This window comes from Saccostrea cucullata, unplaced genomic scaffold, assembly GCF_032062105.1.
Source record: "Saccostrea cucullata isolate Sc308-1 unplaced genomic scaffold, CSIRO_AGI_Scuc_v1 ctg6757, whole genome shotgun sequence".
NCBI classification, from domain to species: Eukaryota; Metazoa; Mollusca; class Bivalvia; order Ostreida; family Ostreidae; genus Saccostrea; species Saccostrea cuccullata.
The window spans coordinates 24,502-49,856 of NW_026939380.1; the positions used below are offsets into that span (position 1 = coordinate 24,502).

The following is a 25,355-nucleotide window of genomic DNA, read 5'->3' on the forward strand; positions in this document are numbered from 1 at the left end:
ACCCTCTACCCAACTGTCTTTACTAAGAATTATATTTAAAATCTAACTGCCTATCCATTGTAATATTTTGTGCACGTTTCAAAGGTATTTGTTTGTGCTCCTCAAACATTGATGCATGCGACATTTGAAAAATGTTAATGTTTACAATATGATCGAATTTGAATAAAATTTAGTTATATTTTCCATTTGGTTGGCACATCTTGTCCAAAGATACTAAAAAAAAACAAATATGGAACACTTTTTGCAAACACAATGGTTTACTCTATCTCTAGTTTTGTTTAAAACAATGAATGGGCAAATACAGTGCAGGAAATTTTATGGCCATTAGCAGACATCCATTTCTTTTATGATCACTTTTTCTATTTAAGGAAGTACATTTTACAGAATTTTTTGATACGAATGTTTCAAAAATTGATGCTCAATTATGAGAAGATAATTGACCGTTAATTTTTGATTTCAGTAAGATAGTAAAAAGGAAATTAAAAGCGATATATATTATAAAGCGAGAATTTCCTCTAAACCGCATGAAAGTAATGGTATAAAGACCTTTTGTAAAAAACATTTGTCTGTCTGTCAGTATTCATTTGTCATTCCTCCTATAAAGTGATGAAAATTTAAGTATATTTTTTACAAACTTGACGATGAATCATCAGTATTCTTATATTTTTCCATCCGTGTGCTTTGTCTTTTTGTGCTAAGTCATCTACATGTACATTTAATTCTAGAGATAATTCACCAAGTTATTATAAGTAGTCTTATCCTGTTCCTTGCTTCATGTACAAATTTGTAAAATAAAGAGATAATCATCAGGGACTGTGAAGTGCCATTTCAGTGTTAAGTGATTCGAGAAAAAATATTTTGCATCAGTAAACCAAGAGAGTTCTTACTCAGCTTTCATTTGTAAAATTAAGTCTTAAACATTTTCTTCCATAAATCATCCATTTAAAAAAGTAGATACTCGTAGGACAAAAATGCGCATCAAAGTCCATCCATTCTTTAAACGCAGAATAGGAATTTCAATTCTAACTAGTGCTAATTGTAACGGGGACCGTTACAGATGTTCCCCAAACGCTCCCCATATCCCTTTTGGTGCCATATTCCATGTAAGCTTCATTAAATAAGACAAACCCTATGCATTTACCCAGAAGTGTACCAAATCCATTCAAATTTTAGCATTGCACGCATTCACATGTGAATGCATGTGCGTAATGACCATATCGTCTTATCTACACAATCTATATATTTTAATATACTAAATATTACATTATTTAATCCAAAACTATTAAAAAATACGCTCATTTAAGAGTATTTTTGATTTTACTCATTTCATGTGCACGCACGTGCATACATGAGCATGATGACCGTACCTTCTTATAGAAGTCCATTACATCTATCTATGTTCTAAATCCCACCCCGTTTGGTTGAGAACCAAGGGAGTTATAGCTGTTTAAATTTTCAGCCAATCATATATCAGCGCACGTGTATGCATGTGCATGGTGACAATACCTTTTTGTAGAAGTCCATTATATCTATCTATGTTCCAAATCCCATCCTATTTGGTTGAAAAGCAAGGGAGGTAAAGCTATTTAAAGTCTTAGCCAATCAGATTGCAGTGCACGTGGATGCACGTGTTTTCATGTTAGTTGCTATATATCATATTGTAGGATATTCTTCTGCATGACTATGTTCAAAATTTCAAAGAATTTCGTCAAAAAACAATAAAGATATTGAGACTTTAGTTTCAGCCAATCAGAGCGAAGGGCACGTGCATGAGCGTGAGATCTTGCTATTTTGACCATGTCATATTGTCTATAATTCTAATATATCTTTATATTATGAGTTTCAAAACATTTCATCAAATTAAAAAATAGAAAAGATTCGGATATATTTATTTTATTGGTTATTTCACGTGTTGCACGTGAACGCTCTTGCAAGCATGTGCACACAAAATGACCTTCGTTCCGCAAATCTACATAACATGCCTACTGACCCTTAAAAGGTTTCACCTAAGTCTGATCTGTAGTTTACAAGATCACTCGCGGAAAAGATTTTCCCAGGAAGAAGAAAAATAATAAGAAGAAGAAAACACAGAGTAAAAACAATATGTTCCCCAACTTCGTTTGGGGAACATAATAAACACGGAATAACTTATTATTGACATGGATGAAAGGAAAACAAGTAATGTTTTTTTGTCTCTTTATTATAATTATATTCAGCATGTGTGGATCTAGAGGGGAGTAGGTTAGGACCCCCCACCCACAGCACAAAGGAATTTCAAAAGTTATGGAATCTATATACAAATGACCTTGGACCTTCCTCTCGAAAACGCAGACCTTTCCTCGTAAATGCAGATCTTTGTGAAATATGTATGAAAAGTCATAGGTATGAAGTATGCCCTTCCCTCTCACGATTGCGAATGAGTTAAGTTTTTTATTTGTCGTGACATTTCTGGATTGAAAAAGTTGTTTTTACTGGCGTGGACCCCCCCCCCCCCCTTTGATAAAAATACTATATCTGCGCCTCTTCAGTGTTTTTCAACAAAACACATTTTAATTTTACTCATATCTCAAGCAAATATAAATCCTTTCCCATAAAGCTATGAAATGAAATGCAATTCAAACTTTTACAAAATGAAGTATTTACAATACTTGTACAAGATATCATAATTTAAGCTTCCTTGATGATTTTGTCATTCGTATAAAGACTTTTTTCGGTTAACTTACTCATTTCTAGTAACACATCACTTAGTATCCACTCTTAAAACAGAGAAGATACGGCAATTCTGTAGCCAAAACTAGGCCTATGGATAACAGAGTACGATATCTCGTGTGGTTTTCTTTGACTATTGTAATAAACGTTTTACAAATGGATGCAAGGGAGAATACTTCTTGTCGGTTTGGTAGCATTGAGTGTAATTGTTTCGCAAACGAAAATGGAATTTGTGTGGATTGTTCACGACGGAATCTTACTGCTATACCAGTTATGAATGACAGCGTCACGTGGTTAGACCTCAGTAACAACAGTATCAGGACTATTGAGTCAAAGAGTATAAAACTATCAGAAAAGATTATATCTCTCGACTTATCTGATAACAACTTAACGACTGTTGATGCAAATCCGTTCAAACGTCTAACAAGACTTCAGTTTCTGAACCTAGAAAGAAATCAGTTGAAATATTCAAAGTTCGAGAACCTTTTAAAATAAAGGTCTATTGGCGTTAGAAGTACTAAACATAAAAGGGAACTGTGGCAATCCAAATAACATAACATTTCCAGGAGATGTTTTTGGAAATATATCCTTTCTTTCAATAATAAAAATGAATGGGATAGCAAGCACAAAGTTTGGAAACAGTTTCTTGCGTTTAAAGAATCTTAAAGTTTTAGATATGTCGGGGAATATAGGAAAATGTATTCTTGGTTATATTGATTTGCAAATGTTTAAAAATGTTCCAATCCTTCAGGTTTTGGATATATCCTACTGCAATGTAAAGGATATTGATACGGGAGCATTCAGCAACATGCTAGAATTACAACATCTTAATATTTCCTACAATCGCCAGCTAGGGTTTGTATCCCTGCCTAATGTAACATATAATTTGAACAAAACTAGGATAAAATCTTTAAATATTAATGGAATTAACTGTGCAGCTAGAGTTGGAACAGAAATGAAATGTCATCATCTTCTTTCTCTCAAAGAAACTAACCTTACCGAATTATATGTACCCAGTAACCGATTGGAATATTTTGCTCGAGGAGTTTTACGAAATCTTCCAAAAACCTTAGAGATATTATCGGTGGCCGAAAACAAAATGACAATTGGTCCATTTTTTCTAGAATTTAGCACGAGTATTCAATGTGAGCTTTCAGAGGTATCCACCAAATCCCATTGATGCAATTGAAAATTATTGTAGAGAAAAAGGCGAGTTGTGTAATGATGCTGTTTGTAGTTGCCAAAAAGATTTAAATCACCAAACTCCAAAAGACATCGAACGTAACTGTTATATTTCCAAAAAAAAATCTAGAAGAAATATATGCTTACTCCAGTCGACTTTTTGGGATGGATAATAAATATTTCATCTTTGCGCCGAATCTCCGCATCGTAAATTTACGGGATAACGTTTTGCACTCTTTGGAAGGTCCTCTTTATATTCAACAAACAAATACCAAATTAACATTAGACATTTCAAACAATTTTATCTCCCACATATCCTCGTATATACTTAATGATTGAGGAAAAGTCCTGAATTTAAATGTATCCCACAATGACATTGGCAAAGATGTGGAGAAAGATGAAATGGGTGAAACGCTCAAGTCTTTTTTATCTCTTGAGACTTTAGACATTTCGTTCTGTAGAATTTCCAAACTTCCAAACTTATTGCTGAAAAATTCTTCAAGGCTAAAGTATTTAAATATCAGTGACAACCAGATATCAATATGGAATTTAAAAATTGATCACATGACAAATTTATTATTAATAGCTCTATCACAGAATCGGATAAGATCTTTTGATGAAAAAACCCGCGAACATTTGGAGAATGCCTTTCGAAGATCTAAGTTAATCGTGGATCTTTCCGGTAATCTACTAGGCTGCTCCTGTGATGATGAAAAATTTCTTAAATGGTTGAGAATAAATAGAGCTAATTTTGTGAATATTCAGCAATATCAGTGCTCACCAGAAAAACTGAAATTTTCATTTGAAAACCTGGATTGGTCCATTTCTATTTTAGAGAAGAACTGTAGATCGTTTTTGACTTGGTATATAGCAGGCTCTGTTTCACTTGCTGTACATGTATAAGCTTATTGACAGGAGTTTTACTGGTTAGAAAAAGGTGGAAGATTCGTTATATCATTTACAAAACTAAATTAAAATTTCGAGTTGGGAACAAACACAATGACTGAAATTCTACTAATTTAAACTATGAATATGATGTCTTCCTATCTTATGCTGGTATGGAGAGAACATTTGTACGGAGAGATGTCATACCTCGGCTAGAAACCAACGCTGGATTACGTCTTCTTGTAAGAGATAGGGATTATCTCCCAGGCTTGTCTAAAGTGGATTCTATTATGACTGGAATTCATGAAAGTAAAAAGGTTCTTTGTATTGTTTCCAAAAGATATTTAAAGTCAAAATGGCGTGACTATGAGCTCAACATGGCTAAAGTGGAGGAAATCAAGGATCGTGAAAACACAGCTTTTGTTATTTTGATCTTGTTATCAGAAGTGTACAACAGTGGTTATCCCAGTAAAGTTATGGGCCTTGTGAAGAAAGACTGTTTTATTGAATATCCAGAAGAATCCTGCGCTTATGATGACTTTTGGAAGAAACTGATCAAAATGTTAAGGAATGATTAATCAAAAGATTTTTGTATGGAATACATAATTTTAAAACATATCTATTATTACACAGATTTGATTATTCGAAAATTGTTTATGGAAGTGATGTCCATCAAAAACCATGCAAACATGGAACAATTTTTGCAAATGTTCTGATATTGTATTTCACAACTTAATCGAAGTTTAATAGATTACTCTTAATTTGTTTTTGAACAAAAACAGATAAATTATAGAAAAAATTGTTTTAGAGTGATATTACCATCGTTTAATTGAAGCATTCCGTAAGAACGAAGGTCCACATAATAACCTTGTTAGCAAATATGGCTATCATAGGGTCATATTTAAGCTTAAGTGTTTTATACCAATTGTTGGGCATTTGATTTTATCGTTAATTTGAAATTAAATGTTTTCTCTACCTATTTATCTCAAAGGACTCATGGATGTTTTATATGGTCAACAGGGGATGCTCACTGTTCCGAGGCATCCGATCCTTGGAACCTGTGGAATTTGATGGAATTTGTGTTTCTGTCCTGTATACAATTTATTGTTAGTTGGTTTTTGAGATAGATCACTGTTCGTTATCTTTACCTTTTCATCTGGACATAGTACTTGAACTATACAAAATGCAACTGTATTTATACTTGTATATATTTTCCAGATTTTTATTAAAACAATATCCACTTTTATTATTCCACAATCTTTTGATTTATTTCACATGAAATCATAATCAATGATTTCATATACTGAAAGAAAAAAGGAATATATTGATATGAAAAGTTAGCATTTATAAGTTATATGTGATGCACTGATCGCAAAATACAGTTTATGTATTTGATGCATATTTGCATCGTTAAACTTCATTTTGTAAGACAGTCAATGAGTGAGGAGTGGATATCAGAGTTTGAGCATTTAAAGTTTCAAAAGTCAATCTTTAGGGTGTTCTCATCCCGCATTCATTCACAGTAGCTGGTATCGTAAAATAATTATAAGATGTTTTACACTCCGAAAAGGTATGAGATTCTCACCTCCATACGTGCCAGCCTCAACTCACAGGTGACGTTTGAAAATGGATATGAAATTTGAATTCGTATCGTCATATAATTGCTAAACTGTGTTGAAAAGCCTGACAATATGTAATATGTTTGATGCCTGCCTTAGATTGAGGTCATTTTTTCTTTAAAGATTAAAGATGACATCGCAGCATTCATCAATTTCACTTGCATTCTGAAAATTGTTCCCACATTATTGATGAAACAAAAACAAAAACCAAAAAAAAACCAAAAAAAAAAAAACACTAATCTCGTTTGAAGTCGTCATTTTGTTATAGAGTCTATACAATGGCCTTGTCAGCAAATACACTTTAATATTAATCTAATTGTTAAGTGACGTTTTTTATGCTAATTTTTTTGTCCATTATTTCCAAACTGAATTGTCGACGGAATTTTTCGTTAATTCCCATCATGACAAGGAAGACACGGTTGGTGTGATCCATTGGAAGGGGATACTCAATTCTCCATGACACCTGATCCCACCTCTGAAATCTTGGAGATGTGTGAAAACTCTGTAGCAAATTAGTAATATCTAAAGTACATTAAGCTTGAATACTGTTCGTTTCCTCTAAATGTTTCATTGATAACACGTATTTTTTTCTCCGAAAGCGGTTTTGCTACTGTATATGGAAACATCCGCTCCTTGACGGTGGGGTGGTTGTTTCTGCTCCTTCTAACAATGAATTTTCGTTCTAGTCTCGACGCAGTTAATTGATCTGGAACATATAAAACCGCTCAACAATTTCATTCTGATGATGGTGTTGCATTATTAAGGACAGATGATACAAACAATTTTTTTCTTTGGATGAGACTTAAGATTATGTCACAAGTTAAGAAAAGTGGATAATTCTTAGAATTTTTTTCTCATAAGACGTGAAAAATGAAATAGACTTTGAAAATTTTATGAGGAAAAGCAAAATGACAAGAAATCAGCAATATCATATATGCTGATTTTTACCACTTTGCTTTTCCTGATCAAATTCACCTGGCTTGGTAAACTCTTCTAATGTTTATATTACACTTTTAGCACCAATATAACATATTCTAAAATTTGTTTTCATCTGTAAACCTTTACTGAGTGTGTTTTGTCCATATTTGCTTAGGTGGAAAATTTCTATGAATTATCCACTTTTCTAAACTTGTGACATGATATTAAGTCCTTCCAAAGAAAAAAAATTGTTTGTATCATATGTCCTTAAGGTAATAACCAGACCTCATAGATGTTTAGTGAGACGTATTATCTTTGAGGGTCAACATATGTTCAAATTGTCATCGGGTATTTTCAAAATCATCACTGGGAAGTGTGAAATATGTTTCGTATATACCTCAATTCTGAATACATTGCTATCAACCTTGTAATAAATAATAAATACAAAACTTCAGTGAGAAATGAAGTGGGTTGTTATGTGATCAAATGATATGATATTCGGCATTTTCGTGATTTGACCACTTGACTCACACATTTCTTTTCCCAGTAAGGTTTTTAAACTTGTTATATATGTATTTGTTTCTTAATTGATTTTCAAATTTTATATAAATCACTTTATTTTTACTATATTTCTTTTCCCTAGACGATGATAATTCTAACTAGTAAATAATTCAAGCATCTTATTTGCCTACTCTTTAACATGATATTTCCTTAAGTGTTTTTATTGCATAAGAAGATATTGACGTAACCTATTTTTTTCTCAAAAGAATGAATGTCGTGCGTACTAATCAAGGCTGCGGCGGACCTAATTGGGAAGAAGAAATAAGAAGCATTTTTTTTTACCCAATGGATGAATATTAATGACATCGTTTTACTCGACAACTTCATTTTACACAATACATTACAGGTCAATCTACGATCCGATATTTTTGAAATAGGCTCAAAAACAAGTGATAAATATTTTCTTTCAATGAAAAAAATCTAAAAGTTGAAGCTAATTAAGAAGAACTCAATGTTATTTGTAACTTGATGTTGTTAACTAAATCATGAACATAATAAAATGTTATCTTTGCCACGTTCAGAGCACCAGAGCTTCGGGGATAAGGAGAACAAGCAGCATCGCTTATGTACATAAATGGACAACAAAGGGTTTAGTTTACAGTTCAATACCTGTGAACACTTGATATGTGTTTTTGACTCGGGAATTCACCTAATAATTTTATAAACCCATAGTACTCCGAATAATATGGCATGAAGTAACCATGTTGTCTTTTTAAGTTATACAATGCATTAGCATAACTTTCATTAAGAGAGTCATCATCATCAATTCTTAGCTTTTAAAAAAGATTGGAATATCTTCATCAATCTTAATTAAGTTCCTTTATCCTCTATCCTCTTTATCCTCTTAACCAAATGTGATGGTAATGAAAATAGCCATTCAGATGATGGAAAATCCCGTCGGTCTGATAAAAGTCTCAGAAAAAATATACGTCTCAGGACCGATAGAACCGGTACTCTTGGGATGCTTTCAACTGTTAGGCACTTAATCCTCGCTGCTTTTGAACTCCTTGTAGTGAATTTATTTCGATGTTCACAAAATTATATTATTTGTTTTTTGTTTTTTGTTTTTTTTTTGTTTTGTTTGTTTGTTTGTTTGTTTGTTTGTTTGTTTGTTTGTTTTTGTTTTTTGTTTTTTTTTTTGAATATCGGCTTTTCTTTTCATTTTTGGTCATTTTGACTGATACACACGTTTCCGTCGATAAATGCGCATGTATTTAGAATTAAATTAATCTCACAGAGAGGAAATGCTTATCGCACGATTACAGAGTTGTGGAAAAATGAAAACAAAAACAAAATTTGTACAAAATTCGGTCTCCATTTCCAAGTCCTCTTCCGTTTTCTTTTAATTTTGCATATATATACTAATACTATAGATACAACCGCTTTTGGGCAGGTGACAATGCTAATTCAGCAAAGTGAACGTAATTTTTTTAAAAACATTTATGCATTCTGGAATTATGTTAACCTAGAAAAAGGGTTTAAAAATTGCAAAAAAAAATTGCAGCACCGATAATAAAGATGTCAACACGATCGGTGAAAAAACAAAATCCGTGACAGTCGGAAGTACTAGATTTACTGCTTTTCCCCACCTGTGCTTGAATTGTTTCTGTTGAAATTTTTCATATTTAGCTCGTCTTTATCATTTTCTTTAATATGTTTTCTACCTAATGCTGCCCCAAGTGTAAATTTAATAGGTCACGAGAACCATGCTCGTTTCGCTTTCATTTACAGCCTCGATCTCGTTTGAAGAAAAGGTATTTTTTTACGCAATGGCATATAAGGTACGATGATTTTAAAAGATGGGAAATACACAGATGATTAATGGAAAAACAAAAACTTTAACCAAAAAAGGAGCCGGTCATTTGGACCAACATTGATAGAATTTTTACCGGTCATGCGAATTTTTTGCCGGTTTTGCCGGCATGCATCACCGGCAGTTTTCCACAATTCTGAGTCGATTTATCAACTAATAAGAAACAAGAGGCCCACGGGCCTTATAGGTCACCTTAGTATTGTGTAACAACTTTCAAACAATTAAATTTGGTTGAAGTTTTAAACCAGAGGCCATAAAATTCACAATTTTGAAAGAGGCACCATTGCTTATCATAATTATTAACTTAGCATGCTTACTCTATTTATTTGTACCCAAAAGTAGATCAAAGTATCAAAGAGAAAATGCACTTCCACTTTATACCCAGTTGTGCACCTCACCCCCAAAAGAACCACTGACCCAGGGGCAACATATTTCAAAATTTTGCAAATTTTATCATAAAATGGTTGATTAATACCAAAAAGCATAAATTCAAAGCATTAATTTATTTTCAGACTAGGTACCACCCCCCCCCCTCCCCAGAGGGGCATAAAAAACCGTTTGCTAGATGCACCTTTCTTCATCATAAATATATATACTTGGATCATTTGCATAAAACCCAGAAGTAAAGGAAAATATTTGCAAAAAATTAATGTATTTTTACTATATAATCAATAGAGCCCCGCCCTAACACCAGAAACCCTGACCCTGGGGCCATAAAATTCACAATTTTATAGGAGGCACTCTTGCTCATCATAACTATGTACTAAGTTAGTTTATTTAATACCCAGAAGCAGAGAAGAAGATTTTCAAAGAATTTATGCATTTTCACTATATGATCTATAGAGCCCCGCCCTAACACCATAACCCCTGACCCTGGGGCCATGAAATTCACAAATCTAGAAGAGGCACTCTTGCTCATCATAATTATGTACTTAGTAAGTTTATATAATACCCAGAAGCAGAGAAGAAGATTTTCAAAGAATAAATGCATTTTCACTATATGATCTACAGAGCCCCACCCTAACACCATAACCCCTGATCCTGGGGACATAAAATTCACAAATCTGGAAGAGGCACTCCTGCTCATCATAACTATGTACTTAGTTAGTTTATTTAATACCCAGAAGCAGAGAAGAAGATTTTCAAAGAAATAATGCATTTTCACTATATAATCAATAGAGCCCCGCCCAATCACCTGAACCCCTGACCCTGGGGCCATGAATTTCACAATTTTGGTAGAGGACTCAATGCTCAATACATTCATGCCAACAGTTTGCCTGCTTGAGGTCCAGGAGTAAAGAAGAAGATTTTTAAAGATTGCAATAATTTTAGTGGCTTTGGCCCCACCCCTCAGGCCCCAGGGGGGCGGGGACCATGAAATTCATAATTTTTGTTTCCATTAACCCATAGATGCTGCATACCAAATTTGGTTGAAATTGGTTCAGCGGATTCAGAGAAGGAGCTGAAAATGTTCAAATGTTAACACACGAGGCACGACGACGGACGAAAACGGATAGCAATAGGTCACCTTGATATTTTTAGGGAAGTTTACAGAGCAATTATGTCATACCACCTGCTTGAATTGTCACGTCAACAGAGTTTTCTTGGTTACACTCAGGTATACAACGCCATTTTTGAAGTAGCGCCGCCTGGGTATACATGTACTATGTCTTAAAAAAACATTACCAATTAATTTTTTAAAAAATATATAAAACTTGACTCTTTAGGATAGAAAAGTTGATGCCGACTCAATGTACTTAAATTTATTGATGTACCTTAAGTGGTTTTAATGTTATTTTATGGAGCTATTAAACGAACTTCTTTATAATCCCTCGTACAAGGTGTATGTAAATGGTGTTTTATTAACGGCATCCATGCTTTCGAGTTATATTTAGTTTACCTCCTTCACTAATATTATGTCCTTACATAGCGCACAACACATATTTGTCGAGTGATCATATCCCAGAAGTAAGTGATTCTAATATACTAATATTAAACTTTTCTTCTTCGGTAAATTCTTTGAAAAACTGATATTTTAAAAACAGACATTCATATATATTTTTATCATTGGAAAACCTAAACTAACAAGCTTTCATCAGATGCTGATTGATATTATACTGGTAAATTTTGTGGCACGAGTAAACCTCTGTCCTAAAAACGTTCTGAAATATGTTTATAAACTTTATCTAGGGCACATAAGATAAACAAAGCATGTTAGAAATATCAGAATGAAACTATTAAAAAACGCTTACAGCATGAAGTGTTAAAACTACTAGTACATGTATTATAACATTTAAACTTCCTCAATGATAACCGAGCACTTGTTTAACTTTTAGGCGGACAAGTGAAGTGAGAAATCATTTACAGTGGCCACACTTAAAAGCAGACAAGATGTAGGACGATCCATGCAATAGCTATGATGGCTACCAAGTCATCAATTATCTGTTTTGTTCTGTCTTTATTAATAGACTCTCTTCTAAGTGAATTAGTTCAGAATCATTTATGTTGGTTCGGGAACATCGAGTGTTTATGTTTTCATTATGAAAAGGGAATTCGTGTCAATTGTTCGAGACGGAATCTCAGTGTTATACCAGTTATAAATGACAGCATCACGTGGTTAGATCTCAGCAACAACAGGATCAGGACTATTGATTCAAATAGCACAAAATTGCCAGAAAATCTTATTTATCTCGATATATCTGAAAATAACTTAACAACTTTAAAAGGAAATCCATTCAAGCATTTAACAAAACTTCAAGTTTTGAACCTCCAAGGGAATCAGTTCGATTATTCAGCTCACGAGAAACTATACGAAACACTGTCGGCCTTAAAAGTTCTGAACATAAAGGGAAATAAAGTCGACTTGAAAAACAAAATAATCTTTCCAGGAGATGCTTTTGCAAATCTTTCTTCAATTTCAACTGTTAAAATGAATGGAAGAGCAAACACAAAGTTTGGGAAAAGTTTCTTGAATTTAAGGAATTTAAAGTTTTTAGATATGTCGGGGTTCGAAAGCAATTGTTTTCTTGAACATATTGATTCAAAAATGTTCTCCAATTTTCAATTCCTTGAGGTTTTGGATGTTTCCTACTGCAACGTAAAAGATGTTGATAAAGGATCGTTTAGCAATATGACAAAATTACAGTATCTTAACATTTCATATAATCGTGAACTAGGTTTTGCATCTATGCCTAACGTGACTTACAATTTGAACAAAACTAATATAAAATCCCTGAGTATTAACGGAGTTAACTGTGTAGCCGGGGTTGGAAAAGAACTGAAATGTCATCATCTTCTTTCTCTTAAAGAAACCAACTTAACAGAATTATATGCAGCCAGTAACCGATTAGAAATCTTAGAACCAGGAGTCCTAACCAATCTTCCAAAAACTCTCGAGATATTCTCGTTGGCCGAAAACAAGTTAACGTCTGGACTCTATATACTATATTTTGATTTGCTGGGAAACTTGCGAGTATACAACTCTAGCTTTCAGAAGCATCCTCCAAAGTTTCCTTATTCCATTGTGGATAACTGTAAAGAAAAGAGAGAATCTTTTGATGTTGTTTCCCATTGCCAAGAAGTTGCAAATGAACAATCTCTTAAACTTAATGGACGTTGGAAAAACTTTACTGTGCATTTTCCACGAAATCTGGAAGAAATTCATGCTTACTCCAGTCGACTTTATTTTAAGATTCCAGCGTTTAATATCTCTGCTCCGAGTCTCCGAATTGTAAACTTACAAGATAACATTTTGTACTCTTTGGAAGGTCCTGTTCACATTATACCATCAAATAACCAAATAACGTTGGATATTTCGAATAATTTTTGCTCCCACATATCCCCCTCAGCATTTAAAAACGGTGCACAACTTCAAACTTTAAATATATCCCACAATGACATAGGCCAAGATCTGGAGAAAGATGAGATGGGCAAAACGTTTGAAACTTTTGTTTCTATTGAGAACTTAGACATGTCATTCTGCAGAATTTACAAACTTTCAAACCTAGTGCTGAAGAATTCTTCTAAGCTTACGTATCTTAATGTAAGTAACAACCAAATATCAAGATGGAATGTAAAAATTGATCATATGACAAAAATATCTTTGATAGACCTCTCTCAAAATCGGATAAGGTCATTTGATGAAAAAAATCGCGTACATTTGGAGAAAGCCTTTCGGAGATCAAATTTATTGGTCGATCTTTCTGGCAACCTTTTAGGTTGTTCGTGTGATAATCAACATTTTCTGAAATGGTTGGGGATAAACAAAGCTAATTTCTTGGGTATTCCGCATTATCAGTGCTCATCTAATCAATTACCATTTTCATTTAAATATTTGGACAGTTCTATAACCTCATTAGAGAAGAACTGTAGATCATTTCTGACTTGGTACATAACAGGATCTGTTTCACTTGCCGTATGCATCAGCTTGTTAACAGGAATTTTGCTTGTTAAAAACAGATGGAAGATCCGCTATATTGTGTACAAAACGAAACTGAAATTCCGATCCAGAGACAAATTAAATGTAGAAAATTCCACAAGTCTAAACTACGAATACGACGTTTTTCTATCTTACGCTGGAATGGAAAGAACATTTGTACTGAAGGAAGTCATACCTCGGCTTGAAACCAATGCTGGATTACGTCTCCTGGTAAGAGACAGGGACTATCTTCCAGGGTTTTCAAAAGTGGACTGTATTATGACTGGAATTCACGAAAGTAAGAAAGTTCTCTGTGTTGTTTCAAAACGCTATTTAAAATCAAAGTGGCGTGACTATGAGCTAAACATGGCAAAAGTGGAGGAAATTAAGGATCGTGAAAGCACAGATTTTGTTATTCTTATTTTGTTACCGGAAGTTTACAACAGTGGATATCCAAGTAAGGTTATGGACCTTGTGAAGAAAGACTGTTTTGTTGAATATCCAGAAGAGCCATGTGCTTTTGACGACTTTTGGGAAAAACTAATTAAAATGCTGAGGAATGATTAATCGAAAGTTTCTATGCAATATTTCATTCCAAAGTACAATTGTTTCGACTGGTCTTATCATTCGAAAATGTATGCAAAATAAAAGCAATATTCTAGAAAGTCTTAGCATAAACATTTTTAGGGGAAAAGATAGTTCTAAGTAGCAAATGAATATGCGTATGAATAAATTTGGGAAAGATTAATAAATTTATGTGTTTCTTTCATCGGTTTATAGATAACAATGGTATGCAAAGATTTTTTTCGTTAAATTATCGGTCAAATAGATAGAAATATTTCAGCAATATCAGTAAACATCTTTCTATAGAAACTTAACTGTAAGTATTTGCAGTAATGTTTTTAAATTAAATTTGATTTCCCCCCACACTCTCTGAAAGTATATGAGCCAATTTTCACCAAACCAACAAGAGCGTGCTTTTAATATTAATTCTAAAACCTAACCAGGTTACTGACAAAGATTTTGATTTCAAAGGGATTTTGACGACCTCTTTTAAAGTCAGTAACCACTATTTTCATTATAAAACTATGTTAGCAGAGATATCATATCATTTTGTCATACAATCGATTTCACACAGGTGGTAATATGTTTTCTTCAGGGCGAAAAGTATCATTATGATCAGTGAACTATAAAACCAAAAATAGGTAAGACCAAGAAAATGATTGACATTGATCTTCTCAATGGAACGTGTTCCAAGAAGGATATGGAGATAACGACCAACCTTTATTATCAAAGTCCATAAAACAATATAAAATAGGTGCAGAGCAAACACGGACCTCCGAAACATCAGAGGTGGGATCAGGTGCCACTATTCTTCACTGACGTGTTTTGTATTTGTAAGTCTTCTTATGCATAGTAATCGATTTTTCCTCATAAAACGTACTTAAATTACAAATTTTAAATACCTTTTAAAAATGTCAAAATTATGACCTATTAAAGAATATCAATTCTAACAAAAGTCTCTTAAACTTTAAATGATTATAAAATCCTTGTAGTTTAAAGTCATAAACGTAACCTCTTCGTTTAACATGACCCTATCCTAGGGTTTTGTGTGGAAATTAGAAAGGGGTGTAAACTCGTTTTTTTCAAAACACACTGTATTAAAAAGAGCACCGTTTTTACTATTTTTAAAAGTCCATTGTTGAACGAGGTTACCCCTTCCACAAGGTTCTCTCCTAATTTTCGCAGCAATTGTGCCTAATACATTTGACTTTAATGAATATTAACAACTCTACAAATTATAGATTAACTCACTTAACTTATTTTTGCAATTTTCTAAAAATCAGATAACTTATCCATGAAATTTTCTTGCATTTTCAGTATAAAGGGCACTAAATTGACAAGCTCAAAAGGTCAAGCAACATCAAAAGTTGATTTTAATACGAAGGAAAAAAAATAAGCGATTAGGCTTCACCCCATTTCCTACGGCCATGGATGAGACAACGTCTTAATCTTCGATTTATGCTGAATTCTTTAAATTGTTTTGCTCGTAGAATTTTGGAGATCGATCACTGCTTCAATCATTAATTATACCTATTTTATGCCGGGAAATGTACTGCTTATTAATTATACCTATTTTGCGGGAAATGTACGAATGTAGAATAAACCAGCATTATGTTTCAGTTTTATATGAGTGAGGTATACAGTAAAACAAAGCTCTAAACAGGCCAAATATTGTATTTCTTTTTGAGCTGATTTTTCCATTCACAAGAAATTGCAATTTAAAATATGTGGACATGCATTAATGAGGTTTTAAGTTCGTATGCAAGGTCGTGTAAGGTAAAACAAAAATGGTGTTAACTTTATACTTGAAAGAAATATGTATTTATTCATGTACATGAATTTGACACCCTTATCTCAAAATCTACCCCTAGTCCAATGTTTACTTGAATTGAAGAAACGTTTATAACACTGTAAGTCAAAGATCAATAGTGTTTAAATTCATGCATGAAGTTTAAGCTCTCGAATGATGGCAAAATTTTATATGTTTAGAAGACAATCCATTGCATACATTATGCGTTCATTTGTAACTTAAGTTAATTCAATGTAGCATACTAGTGCTTTAAAGTTAAAAATTGATAGCAGGGACACAAGTGGAGCATTCATGTCCAGTTCCCTTAATCAATTCGATATTGTCGACATCGCAATGTTGACAATGTTGATACGATATCGTGTATACATTGTCTACATTGATATTGTTTCTACATATCAACAATGTCAACGTCGACTTCGCAGTGTAAACAATGTTTACATCGTCTACATTGTTATTGTTTCTACATGACGACATCGTTGACATCGCAATTTTGACAATGTTGATACGATATTGCGTTTACATCGTCTACAGCAAGGAATTCAAATATTGAGTATATTCAAGTTGCTTCTAAACATGTAAAATGTAAATATAGGGAATGTTTTAAGTTTAGTGTGAGTTATTGGTGTGTGAATCACAAAGACTTGCACTTAGGTATATTTTTCATGAAGTGCTTGCATTGCGATGTCGACGATGAACGATGTAAACAAGATTTTGAAATGGCAATGTTGACACGATGTCGACTCGATATCGACCAACATTGTGATGTCAATGATGTGATTGATGTAAACAAGATTTTGAAAAAGGCAATGTTGACACGATGTCGACTCGATATCGACCAACATTGCGATGTCGACGATGTAAACTTTGACAACTGATTAAAAGATAGAGGAAAAAAATATTTTTTTTCATTGTATTTTTCATGGCTTGTATTATTAAACAGTCAATCAAATCATCTGATAATCTATGTTCATGCGCTATTTCAAATTCCACAATCTGTTAATTAAAAGTCATCAAGTCAGCTTATTTGTTCTTGTAGTAATATTACGTCAAATTCAGTGTCTATGGTTGCTTCCTGATACACTATTATATTGTTCTCTTTATAAGTTATTTTTAAGTGCTCTACTTTAATTATTATGTAATAAGATTTAGAATACTTTGTATAATACATTTTTACAGACGTAAAAATATAAACGAAAAGAAACTGTCAACAACAGTTTACAATACAAACTACGACTTCTCATTGATTTTAGGTCCAATGTGTAAAAATCTTACTACAATTACTGAAAATTTTAAATGAAATAGGATTCAATGTTTATATCAATTTTGAATATAATGAACTGCATTTTATTGAAACATAAAATTAAAAGGAACAGGGAGGAAAAAAGAACTTTTAATTTGAAGGAAATATTTCACGGTTTTTAAGTCCCAGCCTTTGAGATATCCGTTTGCTTTCCTGTAAATATATTTGTATGCTTGTTTGATAATTCCTGTTTTATTGTTTTCCCTCTATCTTGAGTCTAATTATTTTTTATCTAATTAATCATCTTTGATGACCAAAAAGACATTAGCAACACAATAACAAATAATTACTTCCATAGGGAAGTCGTAAATGTTTAATTCCGGTTGAGGATTTATAATAATTCTTTTTAAAGTCCCGTCATCCATTTAAGCAAAAGATGACAGAATAACAGCATCGTAAACGATCTGATGTTTCAAACTGGAATAAAATCGTATTGCTTTGGATGATAATAAGTGTTTTAAGATTGTGATTATTAATACTGTTTCCATGTAGCAGCCCACTTTTGTTTAGCAGCCCACTTTTTTCCGGTATGATGGAAAGCATTGTTTACCTTTGTATTCTGTTAATGTACACAAACATTGATGCACATCGTGATCCGACTCAAAAGTGTACTTATATTAAGGAAAGAGATGGAGTAAAAGTAAATTGCTCCTCCCAAGAACACAAAGCCGTGCCAGATTATTTATGCAAAAATAACCAGACTTTGAAAACTGTTTCCAATAGAACAATAACTTTTACCCCGAGGCAAATTACAGAGCTGGACTTATCAAACAACAGTATGAAAAATTTATCTCATAACCCATTTTATTGTCTGATGAATTTAAAAGTCTTAAATCTCGAAAGAAATGGAGTGAAACTTTCAAATGAAAATTACTACACAGGATTGTTTTCGCCTTTGGTATCCTTGCGCAATCTGAATGTCAAACGCAACTCAAAAGACGGAATCATAAATGACACAGTTTTCGGAGAATTGACCAAATTAAAAGTGCTTCGCATGGACACACCCAATGGAACCGTTTTTGGAGAACACTTTTCTCAGTTAAAGAAGCTGTATAATTTGGATCTTTCAGGAGTAAATGGATACTGTTATATTAGACGGATTGAAAATTCAACTTTTCAGTACTTTCCATATCTGAAAAAATTGGATCTCTCTGCGTGTATGATTAAAAATATTGATGCTGGGGCTTTTGGTTTTCTTGAAAAATTATCAGAATTGTTTCTTTCCTACAACCTAGAATTAGGATTTGCAGCTTTACAAAACATAACATATAATCTACGATATACAAAGATAGAGAAATTACATTTGGAAAATATCAGGTGCTTTAGGGGACCTGACACAGAACTTTATGAGGGTCATTTAAAATACCTTTCAAATACACCTTTAAAAGAATTAAACCTAGCAGGCAATCGGCTGCAGTGGATTGGAAAAAACGTCTTACGTAATCTTCCCAAAACTCTCCAAACACTATCCCTGGCAAATAACAGACTATCCATTGGAGTATATGCCTTTGATTATCGATTACTAAAAGAATTGAAAGAGATGAATGTTAGTAATCAGCTGAACTTATTAAAAGCAACAGCTATACTGTTTCAGAAGTGTGACGAGAATCCAGACATACTCCCTTGCAATTGCACACCAGGCGCGCAAAATCTCCAAAAGCTCTCAAGCACTCTTCCATATGAAATTAATGAGAGAGAGGATTCGTATTTGAAGTGCGAAGAAAGAAATATTAATTTTGGACCAGCAATAATTACGTTTTATCTACCGCCAAAGCTTCAGGTTTTGTATTGGTCGTCTAGTCGTTTGTTTGGAACTTTAGGTCAATTTGGAATTAATGCAACCCTTCTCAGAAAGATCTTTATGCAAGACAACATTTTATACTCATGGATAGGTCCAATATATGGATCGGATTCTGTAGAAGAACTTGATCTCTCTCGGAACTTTTGCTACAATATTTCAGCAGAATTTTTGTAACATTTTTCTGGTTTGAAAATATTAAAACTGCGAGAAAATAATATTGCAAAGAGTTTATCTTCGGATTCTCAAGGATTAATGTTCAGAAATCAGAAAAACCTTGAATTCCTAGATTTATCTTATAATGATATTGAATATCTACCGGGGAAAATATTTAAAAATGCAATAAACATTAAGCAATTATTGTTGCAAGGTAATAGACTATATAAGTGGGGAGTGAAAATAAATCATATGAGATATTTAATATTTCTAGATATCTCAGGTAATCGTTTAGAGACGTTTACTCCTGTTGACATAGAACACCTTAATCAGCATTTTCAATCCGAAAATCTAACTGTGGACTTAAGCAATAATCGCCTTTCTTGCACCTGCGAAAACATAAATTTTCTACTTTGGATTGTAAGATTTTATTCTCATTTTCAAGACTTCAACGAATATTTTTGCTTGGATGAGTCTATCCATGTAGAAAATCTTCAGAAATCATTGTTTATCTTAAATAAAAAGTGTAAATCCTATCTGATTTGGTACGTAATCAGTTGTATTGGATGTACTTTAATGGTCACCATTACCGCATGTTACTTGATTTACAAAAATCGCTGGAAAATACGTTACATACGATATGTGGCAGGAAAGAAAGTAAGGGGGTATCATCGTCTTCAATCGAGTTCTAGCATTGGGGATTTCGAATATGACGCATACATATCATACTCCGCAAAAGATGTATCGTTTGTAAAAGAAGATATGATACCCAACCTTGAAGATAAGAGTAGTGGTCAAATAAAACTAGCAGTAATGCATAGAGATATGGAGCCAAGCGGAGATCATGCAAATAATATCATGGACTACATCAGTCGAAGTAAAAGAACCATTTGTGTAGTCACTAGAAAATTTCTGGAATCGGACTGGCAGGATTACGAATTAAATATGGCCAGAATGGAAGGAGTTCAGACTAGAAAAACACTGAACTTTGTTCACTTGATTCTTATGCCAGATGTATGCAAGTCAAAATATCCCCAGAAAGCCAGTGATTTTATAAAGAAAGGTTATTATCTGGAATATCCCGAGGAGGCTTTTGGACAACAAGTGTTCTGGGAAACTCTAAGACAGGAGATATTGAAAGAAATTGACATTTCAAATTAACAATATTTTGTAAATCGCGTACAAAATTACGTTAACTTTTTTCGAAATATTTATACCATGTTATATGTCAACTTCTTCATAACTTCAAAGTTTCAACATTGTTTTTGCGGTTTATCTATGTCATGTTCAATTTCACAAATTAGTCCTCATCGGAATGATCAGTTAAATTAAAATATTTGTATAAAAGCTGCTGACCACCATGATTTATTTGAAATCGATGACCTGATATTCTTTTGTTAAGCGACCCCTTGGTTTCACCAACATAAACAAGTCCACACAGATTACATTCTATTTCATAGACAACATAAGAAGATTTGCAGTTCAGATTTTCCCAAGTTTTGGTATAGAAGCTCTGTCCAGTAAGATTACTGGTGAAAGAAGTGTTAGTTATCAAAATGTCACAGGTTTTACAGTTTCGCACAGAACATTTGGAAACAGAAAACATGGGATCAGAAAAAGAATAATCCAATATATCTGTAATAGAAATTTTACATTTTTTCAATTTAGTGTATGATGTATTGGTTTCATACCAAAACTGGAAATCTGAAGATTGTACATATGACATATGTTTGATATCCCTGAGGATTATACGAGGGGCACCAAATGAACTCCTTGACTCTGTGACCCTTATAGACTCAAAGGAGTGACGCCTTTTTATACTGGGCGACGCGCCTGCCAGTATCATTTCGTTATTCTGTGTTCTCATGAATGAATAGGTACCGAACGACAAGTATTCTCGGGAACAAACTGTCCACCAGCAGAGATACATGTTCGGTGGTTAAAAGAAGGATATGGAGATAACGAACAGTGTTCAATCTCAAGGTCCATAAAACAATACAAAACAAGAGCAGAGCAAATACAGACCCCTAAAACATCAGAGGTGGGATCAGGTGCCATGGAGGAGTGAGCATCCCCTGCCGACCGGTGTGCCGTGTGCTCCTTGTCATGATCAGGAAATAACGGAAAAGTATCCGTAATTCAGTGTATAAATAATGGACTAACAATTGGTATGAAAAATGTCAGTCAGCATTTGACTCAATGATAAATTGTATTTGCTGACAAGGTCATTGTATCGACCATAGAACTTACGAAATGATGACTTTAAACGAGACTGCTGATATTCTTGTTTCATCAACTTGCTTGTCAATAATTTACCTCGTTTTAGAAATTGTTCATACATAGAGCCTGCTCTTGCGTATCGAATCAACTGAGATATATATACTCCGTATGCAGGTGATGAAGGTATATTGCTGCATAAGTAAGGAAACTTGACGATAGGAAAGTTAAAGTCATCACGTTTATCATATAGCTTGATTGTTAGATTACCATTAGTGTCTTTTTCAAGTAAAATATCCAAGTATGAAGCAGAAGTGTCGGACTCTGTGGTATCTTTTATCTCAAGCTCACCAGGATATATCGTATCAATGGAAATGGAATGGAAATTACCATTATTAATTGACAATACGTCGTCGATATATCTAAATGTTGAGTTGAAGGCCATAGCAAGTGTTTTCAACTATTCCTCATAATTGATTAAAGATTATGCTTTTGATATCGTAGACATCTGTATTTTAATTACTAGTAGAACGGAACTCAGAAAGTTATTAAATGAAAATATCAATGTAGTCTTCGAGGACCAAGTCTTCCAACAAACTGTTGGAATTCTGAGGGGGCACTAATTCTCCTAGCTAACTAAATAACCGAACTCTTTTAGTATTTCCATGACACAAAAAGTTCACATAAGAAGAAATAATCACTTGTCGTTGCTTTCTTTACGACATTCAGATATAAAGTAGACGTACACATGTGATGTATGAATTGACGATAGATTTTTCCGTTATTACCCGATCATTAAAAAGAGCACACTGCGGGTGTGACCGGTCAGTAGGGGTGCTCACTTCTTCATGGCAGCCGATCTCACCTCTGATGTTTTGGATATCCTGCTCAATCTTGTATTGTTTTATGGACTTTTGATCTCGAATACTGTTCATTATCCTCATAAGTTTCATACTATAACATCCTTTTAATATCAGTTTCGGAGTAATATTGTTTAGAATCAGAATGATTTTTTACCAAATAATTTTGTACTTCTGTTCTGATTTAAGAAGCAGTTGTCTCTGGGATTTTTTAATTTCATTTTATTGTGAGGAATATTTGTAGAAAGCATTGAAAAAATTTTAATTCTTAATGTGATGGACTTTAAAATAAAATTGCAAGTCGGTAATTTTATTTCTGCTGGTTTCAACTCTGAGTTACACAGTTTAAGCCTATTTCAGCACATGCTTCAGCCTAAGAAGCATCATTGGGTGAAGGAAAATTTAACTAATTAAAATGACGGGCCAATAGGTATCACAAGGGGAAATCTTGCCAAAAAAGCAAGACCAAAGTTACTCAGGTGAGCTTTGTGGCCCACGGGCCTCTTATTCATCGTGACTTGGGTAAATGTGAAATATGAAATTAAATTCATCTTCAATTTGAAATTGATTAGATAGCATTTTTAATTCATCTAATTTTTTTTTTAAGAATTGAGTTCTTGTCTACCTTGTATTGGATATACCACATCATTAGCAGTAGTTTTAAAAAATCTGGGATTATAAAATCAAAAGCAATTACTTCCTGAATGTTTTTTTCAACATTGCGCAAGATATCCTTGCCAAATAGAAGATATTTATTTGTCATTAAAAATGTCCTTAAAAGTTCATGGTAGACTAAACAACACCAAAAGCGTATAAGCTATCACAGGTGCAACATGGAGGTTATTAAGGCAGGAAACAATTCAGTGCATCAAATTTAATTAAACTTCCTTCATTTCTTAAGAACATAATAGGAGAGATTTTACGGAACAAAAGAAATATACGACTCGAGAAACAAAGAGATGCATATCTTCATGTATGACATCCGAATTTCAAAGTTTCTGCAAACAAAAAATTAATTCAATATTTGTGCCTGTTTTAGCATTCACCCTCATATGATGTCATAGGTTTTTCCTGTTTTTCAAATGAATATCCATTTGTGCTTTTACATAAATATGTAGGGGGGAAGCTTAAAAGACGTTTTAAAAAATGTGAATAAGAAAAAATATTTGTTTAATTTACTCTTATTTAGATTTGAAAAAATGTGCTCACGACATACAGAAACTCTTGCTTGTTTCTTTTACTCCGTTGCAAAATACTAGAGGTATATTGTGAGCACTGAACTCACTTAATACAGGCCGTCTCCCATATAATTTTAATGACTATGTCCATGTTTTCCTAAGCAAAACCTTAAATAAATACGTGTCAAGTCAAAAGATAACTTAGAAGGTGAACAATGGCATTATGTAATAAAGAATCTGTGTAAGTATCATTTAATTTTATTCGGTGGTATAGGATGAGTTGCGAATAAGAGATAGGTACTCGAAGCGTTACAGACGGTAGTACAGACAGACTGACATACGGATGGACATCCCGATCACTATATACCCTTCCACCATTCAAGCAAAGATATAATAAATAAGGAATCTCGGTTATTACGGTCTTATAACCTCGTTCTGAAATGGGATTCGATCCTGAGACGTAAGGATCAACTCCATATTGTAGTGCAAATATGCTTTAACTACCTAACAACACAGTCTATGGTTTTTATCTACATCATGTACGTAATAGTGTTATTATGGATGCAACATACAGGTATTGAAATTTTCTATTATTGATCCAAATGTTTCATTTATGTCTTCTAATACTTATAGGCAACATCACCGCAGCTTGGTTTTGCTAAATTTGTAAACGTCAAATAAAACACTTTGATGTAGATGAATAATGTCATTTATTAAAACGACGGTATAAGTGACAATCAAAACATCGTATGAAAAAGTTAGCAAAAGGATGGTACATCAAAAAAAAAAAAATAGGCAAACATCAATATAAAGAAAAAGTTTGCAAAAAGATTGTACATCATAAGAACAATCAAAACCTCGGAAGAAAAGGTTTGCAAAAAGATAGTAATGAAAACAAAATATATAGAAGCAGTAAAACAATTGAGTAAAAACTACAACAAATATATAATTTTACAAGACACATTAATCATCATATTCACGTATAGGAAACTGGGTTGGAGGTGGTTCTTCAAAATAGACGTGCCTCATGTTAGCGGTGGTCATCGAGCGAGTATGAATGACTTGCTGAGCTGACCACGTGACTTACATCTTCTATTACAATTAATCCAAAAGGCAAGGCGCGGATCTGAGAATTTTCACAATTTGCCAATCTAAATGTTACTGGAAACACCCAAGCAAATTATCACATTAAATACATAAATACATAAGAACTAAAAATGTAAAACTCATTTCTTCTTTGAATTGAGTTTCTTTCTTTAAATTCGTATTATGACTGTATCGTTTTACATCTGCGTTGATAAATATATTAATAATGTATAATCCGTGTTACCCATGTCAAAATTTCCATGTGCAAGAAATTACAGTGGA

The 25,355-nt window shown here is 33.3% G+C and overlaps 3 protein-coding genes and 1 pseudogene across 3 annotated transcripts; all 4 read left to right on the forward strand.

Moving 5' to 3' along the window:
* Nucleotides 1-2,727: 2,727 nt before the first annotated feature.
* Nucleotides 2,728-4,064, forward strand: LOC134252979 (toll-like receptor 4; annotated as a pseudogene).
* Nucleotides 4,065-4,791: 727 nt separating this feature from the next.
* Nucleotides 4,792-5,723, forward strand: LOC134252973 (toll-like receptor 4). Its single transcript, XM_062735500.1, has one exon. It carries the CDS (start codon nt 4,950-4,952, stop codon nt 5,352-5,354), a length of 405 nt encoding a protein of 134 aa, XP_062591484.1. The 5' UTR covers nt 4,792-4,949; the 3' UTR covers nt 5,355-5,723.
* A 6,256-nt stretch (nt 5,724-11,979) lies between these two features.
* On the forward strand, nt 11,980-14,855 carry LOC134252974 (toll-like receptor 4). The gene has a single exon (XM_062735501.1). The coding sequence runs from the start codon at nt 12,104-12,106 to the stop codon at nt 14,669-14,671; it is 2,568 nt and encodes an 855-aa protein (XP_062591485.1). The 5' UTR covers nt 11,980-12,103; the 3' UTR covers nt 14,672-14,855.
* Nucleotides 14,856-19,750: 4,895 nt separating this feature from the next.
* On the forward strand, nt 19,751-20,893 carry LOC134252980 (toll-like receptor 4). Its single transcript, XM_062735507.1, has one exon. The coding sequence runs from the start codon at nt 19,832-19,834 to the stop codon at nt 20,891-20,893; it is 1,062 nt and encodes a 353-aa protein (XP_062591491.1). The 5' UTR covers nt 19,751-19,831.
* The last annotated feature ends 4,462 nt before the right edge of the window (nt 20,894-25,355 follow it).